The 13,062-nt window shown below is 39.9% G+C and overlaps 1 protein-coding gene across 1 annotated transcript in view; it reads right to left on the bottom strand.

Annotated features, from left to right (window-relative positions):
* Window positions 1-232: 232 nt before the first annotated feature.
* The window catches only part of atp8b1 (ATPase phospholipid transporting 8B1), a 28,896-nt gene continuing 16,066 nt past the window's right edge, over window positions 233-13,062 (bottom strand). The window contains 16 exon segments of the mRNA XM_061698147.1: window positions 233-1,547; window positions 2,864-2,994; window positions 3,151-3,289; window positions 3,541-3,786; window positions 7,507-7,590; window positions 7,672-7,895; window positions 9,178-9,334; window positions 9,450-9,578; window positions 9,646-9,778; window positions 9,975-10,050; window positions 11,477-11,588; window positions 11,893-12,057; window positions 12,171-12,283; window positions 12,404-12,592; window positions 12,749-12,905; window positions 13,000-13,043. Coding sequence (XP_061554131.1) covers window positions 1,317-1,547; window positions 2,864-2,994; window positions 3,151-3,289; window positions 3,541-3,786; window positions 7,507-7,590; window positions 7,672-7,895; window positions 9,178-9,334; window positions 9,450-9,578; window positions 9,646-9,778; window positions 9,975-10,050; window positions 11,477-11,588; window positions 11,893-12,057; window positions 12,171-12,283; window positions 12,404-12,592; window positions 12,749-12,905; window positions 13,000-13,043 — 2,330 coding nt within the window. The 3' untranslated portion in view covers window positions 233-1,316.

Genomic DNA, 13,062 nt, shown 5'->3' on the forward strand with positions numbered 1-13,062 from the left:
TTAACTGACTCTAATTGGGCCATAAATGTGAACGTGAGTGTAAGTAGTTGTTAATGTCTACCATGTATGTGTGAGTCCTGTTACTGACTGATAATCAGTCCAGGGTATATTTTGCCTGTCACTCTAAATCAGTTGAAAATTATTTAAACTTCCGTGGGACCTTGAACAGATTATGTGGAATACAAATGATTACTTTTTTGCACAGTAAAAGAGCAAAAAAACAAAAACATAGTTTCAGATTAATACATATACCCTTGGCTTTTATTAGCAACAATATGATGAAATATCAACTCAACCCAACTACTACAGGAGCATTTCTGGGTTAACTGCCTCCATTCATTAAGTAATAAAAACATACAGTAACAGAACAATGTCTCAGTTTTGGCTTAGAATCTCACAGCAGATATCTTAAATAAATTGTAGGACTATAGAAATGACATCATTTTCATTGACACAGACAAACAAAGTTGTAAAAGCTTGAAAAAAATGAAAGAAGGGAAGATGATTAAGAGTCTTTACATGATGGAGATGGGGGAGGGGGGGGGGAAGGAGCCTATTTTTTCAAGGTGTACAATTTATGATGAAAACTATTTAAAGATTTTGGTTGAAACAAATTTGAGTTTCCAAAATAAGTGATCGCATGTGCTATCTCAGCCACTTGATTCAGTACTGGAGAAACAACGTTCACAAATTAAATTATACAAGACACTTAACGGCTAAGCACCTTGCATACCCTGAGAATGTAACACGCCTCCTTTGACCATAAAATATTAAAAGTGTGATAATAAAATTGAGGCTCTATTTTGAATGAGTTCCAAAAGACAGAACTAAATGGGTCCATTTAATCATTGATTTAAATCTAATTTGATACAAAATGCTAATTTCCAGCGCCCGATGGACATACCAGTTTGAAGTTGCGGTGGTAGCGATGAGGAGGAAATGTGGGTTAGGTGGGCTCAACTAATCTTTTATAAAATAAAACTTTTTGTTTAAAAAAAAAAAAAAAAAAAAGTTAAATGACATTGTCAATCACACTGTCGGTGGATGACTAAAAACATCAGTTGTTTCTCTTTGGTTTTGCATAGAGTCTTTGCATAGAGGATGAAAAAGTGCCTCGGTTCTTCTGTTACTTTCAAAGGCACTTAAATATCCTTTCAAAAATATCCTCTCAACTTTAATAATGTCATTTCCCTGCTGAGATACCAATCTTGAGCATCTCAGCAGTGTCGTCACAGAGTAGCCCCTTTAAATGGTGATCCCAGAATTGGGAATACCGCCACAGTGTCCGTTTTCACCGGTCTCCAGGTCTGCAACCATCAGATGTTCTCAGCTCTTTCGGGGACCTCCCTGATGCTGCTCTGTGGCCCGACCCGGGATGCGGGGCGCCTCCGAATGCTTCTCCCAGAAGCGATGAGGTCTGCATATCCTCGGGAGTGGGAGAAGGCATAGCCAGAGCGACGGGAACGCGCACCGCGTTGGAAGCCCGGTGTCCTTTTCTTCGCCTCCTGTTGCATTTCCAACTCATACCTCTTTCTATTTCTCTGGATCTTGAGGTTGATGAAAAAAATAGAGTTGCTATTAAATGGAACCAATACATTGTGTTATTACATTTTAATATCAATGACATGCACTTTTTGACCTCCAAAGAAGCTGAGGTCAAGGCTAGATTATTATTATTATTTTTAAACACCCCCCTCCAAAAAAAATTAAAATCCAAACCAGCAAAAAACAACAGATCTACGGCAGAAAAACGTTAAATGAATACCATAACTTTACATTCGTATGTGTGAAGAAAATGTATACCTTGTCTGGTTTAATGCCCAAGTATAATTTAAATTTTTATTTTTATTTTTTTTTAAATCATGTTTCTACAAGAAAAGAGTCAAAGGAAAAAGAAAACAATATAGAGCAACACATGATATGGAAAATAAAATAATACATGAAGTGGGGTCCACCTTTAGGTAGTATTAAAGTGAACTCCGATTGCAATGACATGTTTGGTATATATGATCTTTCGACTTGAGTAACATAAGATACAACTTTCATTAATAATTTCCTGATTTATACATTTTGACAAAACGTAATTTTAACATAGGCCGCCATTGTTTTCTCGTCACAGTGCATTCTGGGTAGTGGGTAGTGACGTCAAATGGGGATGTGCCTCGGTTTCATTTCTGCCGCTGCCCACGGTACTTGTTCGTTTTGCCCGATGTGATAAATGTATTCAGTCATAACTGAGACTAATGTTATATGTATACCTATTTTACTGCTAACTCAGTGTCCGATGGTGATGGTTTGTTTACAACAGTTGCTGCCGCTAAAGTGGTGCGTGCGCTCATGAGCTGGGGGCGATCAAAGGCTTCGAACAACCGCGGTTCTTTCGGCAACTCAACTCGTCTGACTGCATCCTCACACCGTTTTCCCAACTTTATCTCTTTGGAAAAGTTATGACTGCTTCCCTCCTTTTTTTGCATTCCGTCCTGATTGGAAATTGCATCCCGAAGCAGCGCAGTATGGCATTTTTAACTCTTTTCGCTGACGATAAAAGTTGTTCGCAAGTGGCTCGCTTAGCTCCGCAGAGAGCATCAACGTGATAATTTTACAACAGCCATTCTACATCATTCCTAGATTGCTTTGCACACGCTAAAACATAGCGGCGACAGTGTATCAAATTATGGTCTAAACAAAATCGTTTTTTAACATAGGTATAATTTCTAAATATATTCCACTGAATTTCAGTAGTATAGATCAGTAGTTGTAAAATTTTATGTATTTGTCATTTCAATCGAAGTTCACTTTAAGTTTTCATAAATGAGGCCCGAGACTGGGTAGGGCCGGCAAGTTTGACATTCAGTGAGCTTACCTTATCTCCTACGGAAGGCCAGATTATTTTATGGAGGAACTGGATGCAGATGACCGGCAGCAGGCTGATGCCCACTGTGAGGATTATGGTTAACCACAAGTAAGGCTGACGCAGAGCGTTTGCGGCTGCCCCTACATGAACGGTAACATAAGTAACATGGTTAGTGACAAAAGACAACAGGGTTTGGGCTGCTTAGTATTGTTTAGGATTATGGCATGCAAATGATTTTTTATACTAAACCGAGGACCAACATGAAAGAGAACGAAGGTGCTACGAGACCCACTGACCCGTGAAGGTAAAAAACGGGGTAAAGATGACGTGAATTCCAGCACTGTGCAAGTCAAACATAATGCCAAAATAGATGGCTATGCTTCCTAAAACAGCAAAACAGTTGACAAAGGTCCAGTAGGAGGTATCCAGCGAGATCTAAAGGTGACAAGAATGATAACATTATAGATTATTACAGTTACACTCAATGACAAAAATATGTCCTATCTAAATATACAATTCCTCTCTGAGAAAAGTAGCATTACTACTAAAGGAAGACCTCGTTTTAGCCAGCTACTGTAACAATCTCATCAAATTATGCTAATAGCTAATAAAATAGTCAGTACATATAAATTATAGTGTCAAAGTCAGTCTTTGCAGACAACCCAGCCATCCTATGAGTGACCAACCTGTAGATTGACAGTAAAAATCAGTGATGAGGCAGTGACGACGGCGAAAGACTGGTAATCTGAGGGGGCTTCTCCATCTTGCCCCATAGTCTGCAGGAATGCACCGTAAGGAATGAAGAAGATAATAAGGGAGACGAAGATGCCATGGAACAAACTGATGAAGAAGTTCCTGTAGTTGAACAACGTCCCCTGCTGACCGGGCAGGTATAGCTTGGGAAACTTGAGGCTCAGTCTGTCATTAACGTCCTGCAGCAAATGCAAAAGGGAGAGGGTCATTTTAAGTAGATCTATATTTTTTTCCCCTTTAACCAGTACAGTTTGAAAGAGTAAATCCTAACCTGACAACAGAGGAACTGAACTTTATTGCTTAGTGCAGTCATTCCATTATTGTGCAGTGAGAGATAGTCTGGTGTTCCGTAGGAAATTATTCAGATTCACTTAATTGGTCCAAAAATTATTAGTCATTAATTACAAAATATATCTTTGTTCACCAGCCTATGCCAGTGTCGTAGTGACATGCAGAACAATTAAAATGTTCTTCCACAGCATGTACCCACTTGTCGGCATTCATACAACAGAAAAATAGCTTTGCGTTGACCTAAACAGGCCCATATAGCACATGAAGTAATGTTTAGAGTAAATTGAGACAATATTTCAATATGGTATGCTGTATATAGTTTTTGTGGAATTTCTGTTTGGTGGTGTGCCCTAAGATTTGTCTAATGTAAAATATGTGCCTCGGCTCAAGAAAGGTTGGGAAACTTAGTAAACTCTGAGGTTCTGATTCCACTAGTGTCTGAAGTTACTTTAAACATACTATATGAAATTTAACTAAATTGTCTCGCTTGGTTGGAGGTTTTTTTTGTTTTTGTTTAAATTGTGCAAAGTTGTGAATATAAAAACAATTTCTCAGTGGTGAAAGATCTAAAAGCAGAGGTAATCAACAGGCAAAATGAGGCCCTTATCCACACGTCACTTTATACTGACCCTGATCTATCATGTCATTATTTACATTTATATTCATTCACAAATAACCTTACTGTAGTCTTATTTTAACCTGCGCCTATTTCTGGCAGCTTCTTATGTCATTGGCAGCTGGACGTCTACAGTATGTACACCACGCAGTAAATGTGAATAAGGCAAGCAAGCTGGAAGGAAGGAGACAGTTCTAGAAGCAAATTCAGAGCAAAAAGAAAATGAACTTCAAAATAGGGACACAGCAAAAAACAAAACAAAACTGAAAACAACAAACAATGGGTATTTTTTTTAATTAATAACTGATGAGTTAGATCTGTAGTGTTTATATGAATAAAGAATGGACCAACTTGAAATGCTCAGATAACCGTTTTTTATATTTAGTCACATTATTTATTTTGCAGCACTTTACGATGCCTTGTTAAAAAGCACTTTAAAAAAATTATTCAAGAAATACTGGTACTCTCTTATTTCCTCCAATTATCTGTGAAAATCAGCAATCTATATAGTATAAATACTATGGAATGGTATATATTTTATTTTGTATCACAATTAAGTGACTAGAACGACAGAGTCATACTGGTACAACTGTTTGCTATGAAAAACATATTTGTGACTAAATTGCTGTGCATTATGACACTGTCATTCAACTTTTAAAATATTTTTCTGGACTTCTTTTCCTTCCGGCGTGTCCCTTTAGGGGTCGCCACAGCTTGTCATCCTTTTCCATGTAAGCCCATCACCTGCATCCTCCTCTCGAACACCAACTGCCCTCATGTCTTCCCTCACGACATCCATCAACCTTCTCTTTGGTCTTCCTCTAGCTCTCTTGCCTGGCAGCTCCATCCTCATCATCCTTCTACCAATATACTGACTCTCTCTCCTCTGGACGTGTCCAAACCATCAAAGTCCGCTTTCTCCAACTTTGTCTCCAAAACATCGAACCTTGGCTGTCCCTCTGATGAGCTCATTTCTAATTTTATCCAACCTGGTCACTCCGACAGCAAATCTCAACATCTTCATTTCCAGCCACGTCATGAATCCGATGGCGATATTGTGCATACATTGAAATCGTGTGCAAAGTAAGAAGATTTCTTCACATTTATTAATAAATGAGGCCTATTGTCTTAAAACAATTCTCCATGAAACAAGATTCAAAGTTCTCCTACATCCTCCTCTCGAACACCAACTTCCCTCACGACATCCATCAACCTTCTCTTTGGTCTTCCTCTAGCTCTCTTGCCTGGCAGCTCCATCCTCATCATCCTTCTCCTCTGGACATGTCCAAACCATCAAAGTCTGCTCCCACTAACTTTGTCTCCAAAATGTCGAACCTTGGCTGTCCTGATGAGCTCATTTCTAATTTTATCCAACCTGGTCACTCCAAGAGCAAACCTCAACATCTTCATTTCCTCCACCTCCAGCTCTGCTTCCTGTTGTCTCTTCAGTGCCACTGTCTCTAATCCGTACATCATGGCTGGCCTCACCACTGTTTTATAAACTTTGCCCTTCATCCTAGCAGAGACTCTTCTGTCACATAACACACCTGACACCTTCCTCCACCCGTTCTAACCTGCTTGGACCCGTTTCTTCACTTCCTGACCACACTCACCATTGCTCTGGACGGTTGACCCCAAGTATTTAAAGTCCTTCACCCTTGCCATCTCTTCTCCCTGTAGCCTCACTCTTCCCCCACCACCCCTCTCATTCATGCACATATATCCTATCTTACTTCGGCTAATCTTCATTCCTCTGCTTTCCAGTGCATCCCTCCATCTTTCCAACTGTTCCTCCACCTGCTCCCTGCTTTCATTGCAGATCACAAAGTCATCTGCAAACATCATGGTCCACGGGATTCCAGTCTAACCTAATCTGTCAGCCTATCCATCACCACTCCAAAAAGGAAGGGGCTCAGGGCTGATCCCTGATGCAGTCCCACCTTAAATTCGTCTGTCACACCTACAGTACACCTCACCACTGTTCTGCTGCCCCCGTACATGTCCTGTATTATTCTAACATACTTCTCTGCCACTCCATACTTCTGCATGCAGTACCACAGTGCCTCTCTGGGTTCTCTGTCATAGGCTTTCTCTAGATCTACAAAGACACAATGTAGCTCCTTCTGACATTCTATGTACTTTTCCATCAACATCCTCAAGGCAAATAATGCATATGTGGTACTCTTTCAAGGCATGAAACCATACTGTTGCTCACAAATACTCACTTCTGTCCTGAGTCTAGCCCCCACTACTCTTTCCCATAACTTCATTGTGTGGCTCATCAACTTTATTCCTCTATAGTTCCCACAGCTCTGCACATCACCCTTGTTCTTAAAAATGGGCACTAGCAAACTTTTCCTCCATTCCTCAGGCATCTTCTCACTCGCTAGAATTCTGTTGAACAAGCTGGTCAAAAACGTATCAGCCACGCCTCCTAGATGATTCCATACCTCCACAGGAATGTCATTAGACCAACTGCATTTCCAATTTTCATCCTCTTTAGTCCCTTTCTAACTTCCCCCTTACTTATCATTGCTACTTCCTGGTCCACCACACGTCTCTTCTACTCTCCCTTCTCTCTCAGTCTCTTCTGGAATGGACCTCTTTAATTTTAAAGTGAACACCTTTGACCAACAGGTTAGACACAATGCAGTTTATACGTTGACAAAACATGTTCTCATTATGCGTCACCATGGTATGGGAAGAACACAATAGCACAAATTAAATTCATTGGTGCATTACACTGAGTCATGCTAATATGATGTCACCCTAGTTATATACTTAGCTGACACACCCCACAGTGAAAATGTTTTTATTGTTCCAAACTGCACTGTCAAATACCGCTTGCTGGCTTAACACGGTAAGCATTTTGTATCTGCTAAACGATATATAAAACTAAAGAGTTTATCCTTCAGACCTCAGCTCATCATGGTTCTGAGCGGATTTGTTGTATAATTTATATGTACAATCACTATGACAAGGCTGTTTTTACCTGGTCGAGCAGTCCAACTAGAAGAACTGGTAAGCTGCTGTAAAAAAGATTGTAGAGCGTGATGAACCAGTCCTCATAGGCCACCTAAAAACAGAGAACAATTACAATGAAAAAAAGAAGTCAGGGCCTACTTTCATGTTAACTTCAGGAAGACAAGATGCTGACCTGTGCTGAGTATCCGCTGAAGAAAGAGTACCAGAAATGGACCAATGTAAAGGCGAAGTTCTTGAAGAAAAAGAACCGAAGGAACTTGCACATTCTGATGTAAGACCAACGTCCATGCACGAGCAGGAGTCGTTGCAAGTAACGGAACTGAGCAAAGGCGAAGTCACTGGACATCACAGCCTGCATCCCCTCTTGACCACTGATGCCAACACCAATGTCTGCAGCTGGAAGGACGGCAAACGGGGAAAGATGTGTTGAGGATGCATGGGAAAGTGTGTTGTTAAATGTGTGTACAGTGGACCCCACAAATTAGCCATTCATCAATCACAAATTCACCATTTGGTGGATTTTCTGTAAAGTGCCGCTGCAAAAAAAATAAAATAAATGTCTGGGCTTGCAGTCTTGTGTTTATGTCATGTATGTTTATGATGTAAGCAGCCAGCATGAACACAACACTGAACTCCCTTAGAAGATAAAAAGGTCTACACTGCCGCATCAGCACTTCAAGTGAGCAGTAGTCCTCAGTCATCTGAACGTCTGCACACTCACTGTTTAACTGAATGTTGTTAGTGGTCCGTAGCCAACACCTTTAGTTTAGCATATACCCCGCCTCTTTTGCCATGTCTTTGCCGCTTTGGTTACGTCACCTTATGGCCCCTTCGTCGACTCGGGCTCAATGCTATAGCTGCATGCCAGATAATCCTCAGACATGAAAGAGCTACTCGTGGGACGCCAAGAAGTTCACCAAAGGATAAGATCAGTTGCCGTTAGTAACTGACTGGGATTGGTGGGATCCCAGCATCGCAGAAAGCAACAGTTCAGGAGGTCCGAAGAAAACTCGTAGTGAGCATTTCTGATGTCCATAAAGCACATCTCTGTCATGTTATCTTTGAGTGTGTAGTGCAATACTGGTATGCTTTTATTTTGAAGGGCTGACTTTAATGGATACAGGATGTTTTTCGCTGATGACGCCTGAGTTTTAATGACTGTAGTCCTAAGGGAGCGCAAATTGCAACCCCTTTGAGAAAACACTTGGCACCAGGCTACCCCGCCCCAACCCCCCATTGGTCTAGAACCGCCACTGCTTCTGATTTAATGTCTTCATACAGAATATGACAGATTGCAACCACCAAACTCTATTTACAGATAATAGCTGAAGGAAAAACAAAAACCAAAGTTAATGTTGGGAAGGCCGCAAAAACGCAGGCAGCAATACAAGACTAAAAGCGCATGTTTTGGGCTCAGCTATTTACTGTACTGTTTTTTGTTTGTTTGTTTTTTTAAGGGTAAAGCAATATTCAAAAACGTTTGTATGAGTTTGAAATGCCATTAACGTGCTTTGGGATTATAGTTTGTGGTATATTTATGTTTCAAAGTATTAATATAGGCAATTATAATCACTTTTAGGGGCGCGACAATTCTCAGAAATTCGCTATTCGCAATCGGGCTCGGTCCCCATCCCTTGTGAACAGCGGGGGTCCATCTAGTGTTTATTGGCATACATACTCTTGATCATGTTGACATCATTGGCCCCGTCGCCTATGGACAACGTCACTGCCTTCTTGTACTTCTTCACCAAACTGACCACGTTCGCTTTCTGCTTTGGTGTGACACGACAGCAAATCACTGATTCACACTCGCAGGCCATGTCCACAAAGTCAATCTGTAAAGAAAAAAATTATTTCTTGTTTGTCATCATGCAAACCATTCAATTGAAATTCAACTGTGCCTTGAATTCCATCTTTTTTTCTTTTTTTTTTAATTATTATTATTTCAACCTGTCTCATCTCTTTCTCCCAGTCGTTCATTGGTTGTCCATCCTGAGGGCTGCTGGGAGGCGGTCGCTTTCCCAGACGACGAAGACGCAAACGGCGGCGTTTCTTCTTCTTTTCATACAGAATCTCGTTCTGAGAAAATGAAGGCAAACGTTTCATGAAATATGAGAATTTATTGGTAAAAACAATAAAAAATTACCAGCCATCCTCCAGTGATAACAAGTCCATTTTTGCCCGGTTCAGGGAAAAATGGCTCTCCAGGTTTCCTTTTGCCTCGACTCTCAGTCGGAGGCTCGTGTCTCCTCTTAGCCTGACGGAGGTTTAGCTTCTCACTGGTGACACACAACAAATAAATCCAGAGCAATGATGAGTCTGAGACACTGGCGTGACAGTGTTGATACTATGGTGTACAAAGTAAGGCAGTCAGCATGTGTTTACACATTGTGTTAAATAAAGTTTTCACATTTTGCCACTATTTGATGGGAGTAGTAGAGGAACACAGAGATGATTTCATTATAATCAACTCACTTGACATCCTCTCCATAGTGAAGGTGCATGTCGTCAGTCAAAAGTGAGCATGAAAATCCGATGTTTTCCGCAGTTTCTGGAAGAAGGTACAGCCAATAAAGAAAAACAGAATTCCTACACAAACATTTACATTTTAAGAATTCTTTTAGGATTATTATCTGTGCATTAGCTTTCATTGCTTGTATGAGTCTTCTTATTGGCGCGTGTCCTATTGAATTTCTAATACAGTGGAACCTCGGGTTACGAACTTAAGTAGTTCCGTGACCCAGTTTGTAACTCAATACATTCTTAAACCGAGGTAATATTTCCCATTGAAATGAATGGAAATGCAATTAATCAGTTCCACCCTCAAAATTAAAATTTTAAATCAGTGTGTGGTTTAAAATAAATAAATTACAATATAGAAATAAGTGAAAACACAGTATTATAAAGAGAGAGAAAACGAAATAAATATGATTAATTAATTTTAACCTTACTCGGGGGGGAAAGGGGAGGAGGACTACAGCTCCTCATTGAAGAGAATGTTCTTCCATAATAAAATGGGGAATTTCTGATTGAGGTGGGTTTTTTGTTGTTTGTCTGTATTATTTGTTAGTCATTGATTGATTTTGGCACAACAAAATGATCCGCGGGTGGGGGGAATAAATAAATAAATAAAAATCTGCTCCGAGAAAAAAATAAATAAATAAATAAATAAAAAAACAAGGCAGAAAGCGGGACGACACATTGTCATTTGGCCACTTTGCTGCACTTTTTTTCCCCAATAATTTTGATCCTTTTTTTTGGTGCCTCACCTCACTCAAGCTATCACCAGCAAGCGCCTTCTCATTTTCATCAAAATGTTTTATTTTATTTTTTTAAAAGAAATCAACAAAGATACAGTGCCTACCTTAGTTGCATGACGTGACGGACAAATCTTTCTGCTCATATGAAAAGCGCTACCTAACATTATCTTTACCAGTTTCTATTTTTATCTTGGGTGCTATTCAAATCTGCACGACGATAGTCCACCTCCTTCAGTCTTCATTGATAATGCAGTGGCTGATGGTCGCATCTGATTGGCTGAATGTGCATATAGGTGGAACTTCCATAAAGACCGATTTTGATGTGATTATGCCAAAATTAACCCTTAATTGTTTTAATTAAAGAGACGCTACAATTCAATAAATAACATACATACTGTAAATAGTATTTTTTGACAAAAATAAAAATGTCTGGACTTTCTTTACAATGTCAATCACAAACACCATTTAGATTTGTGATTGGATGATCGAGGATGTTGAGGCGGAATTTCCGCCGAGAACAGATTTCCACCTTACACCGCGGGGCAGGCTACTTGGTTTTCAACTTACATCCAAGCGTTATGCAGAGTCATCCATTCTAAGACCGTTTGCAAACCGAAAATAATACATAACCAGAAGTAATCTTTCTACGAACATTTTTTTTATGTAACCCGAATTGTTCTTAAATAGAGGCACTTGTAACCAGAGGTTCCACTGTACCTTTCTTATCTCCAGTCAAAACCCAGATCTTGATATCGGCCTTGGCTAGTTTGGCGATGGTTTCTGGTACGCCATCCTGCAGTTTGTCTTCGATGGCTGTCGCTCCAATCAGCTGGACAGAAAGACACAGTTAGGTTTTCGACAACATTTTAATTTAATCGATTTTTATGAAAAACCAAAGCGTTTCATTGAGGATTTTGGGTGGGTGGGTTAAATGGAAAGAAATATACTTGCATTGAACTATTGTAGAGTTTCTCAAAAGGGAATAGAATCAGTTTTAACTTTTATGATACCATTTCCATAGATGAAAGAATTTACATGGGTGGCAATACAATTACAGTTGTACTGATAAAGAGCCAATAAATGTAGACAATGGATTCACTATTCAAACAAACGCTTCAACATTTTCCACTCACCAAAAGGTTTTTCTCAATCAGCTCATAAACTTGATCCAGGGCAGCCTCTCTGTTGACCACTGTCACCTGAGCATCCATGTGTTTCTTGGACCAGGCTTCATACTCGCCACTGCTGATGTCTTTGTAGCACAAGCACAGTGTTCGCAAGGTCTCTCTGGCAAATTTCTGCAGGGGAAATAGCACAGTATTCACAACACTTCTCAGTATTTCAAATACCCAATATTAGACAGAAAATACATGTCACTTGTTGGAATGAGAGTTAAGCAAAATGAGCTCACATCCAGCGCAGACTGAGTTGACTCCTTGTGCTTAGAATTGGGTGAAAGTCGCTGGTAGATGACTGTGTCAGCTCCTTTGCAGTATAGACGAATACGACCATCTGGAAACTTCACTGAAAGGGTAAGATATAAACATTTAATCAGATTCAAAATGCTCTGCTTAGTACCACAGTACTATCATAGTAACTACAGCAGTAGTGATCAAAATTATGTGTTTGCGTGAGTACTCGTACAGATGATGGACATGCGTTTGCGATCAGAGTTGAAGTCGAGCAGCGCTAACATCTGGTAGGTTTTCTCCTGTTCCATCTCTCTGATGGTGATGGTGTCCTGAGTTCGGGAAAGAAAGACAAAGCCAAAGTTCCGAGCAGCTGTCACTAGTGCACCCTCATCTGGAGACGCTGCTTGGTACACCAACTCGCCTAAAAGAAATAAGGGGAAAAAAAGTGAAAATGTTAATAATTTCAGATAGAATACATGCCTGATAATTACATTTTAATCATTTGAATTAATACAAAACATAAGTGCTGCTACCATTTTCCTTAAACTAAGAGTCATCTTTAATAAGTCATCATTACCCTCCTTGTTCTCCACCATGACAGTGTGACAAAGGGAGAGGAGTCTGAAGAATTCAAGCGCATCTTTATCCTTCTTGGATCGCAAACAGGCAACAAGGGAATTATCCATGAATTGGAATTTTTTGTCAGCATACTGATTCCAGCTCCAGTCCACTGGCTTTTAGGAAAGTAAAGTTGACAACGATAGTTTGATGTATTTCTGGACAGTGGAATTTAATGAATAAAGCTAACATGTTTTAGTATTATGTTACCTTTCCGCGGTCCAGAATCACTCCCTCAGCAGTAGTTGGGTTACCTGTTGAGATTAAGGTAAA

The sequence above is a fragment of the Phycodurus eques genome, chromosome 15, assembly GCF_024500275.1.
Source record: "Phycodurus eques isolate BA_2022a chromosome 15, UOR_Pequ_1.1, whole genome shotgun sequence".
Lineage (NCBI taxonomy): Eukaryota > Metazoa > Chordata > Actinopteri > Syngnathiformes > Syngnathidae > Phycodurus > Phycodurus eques.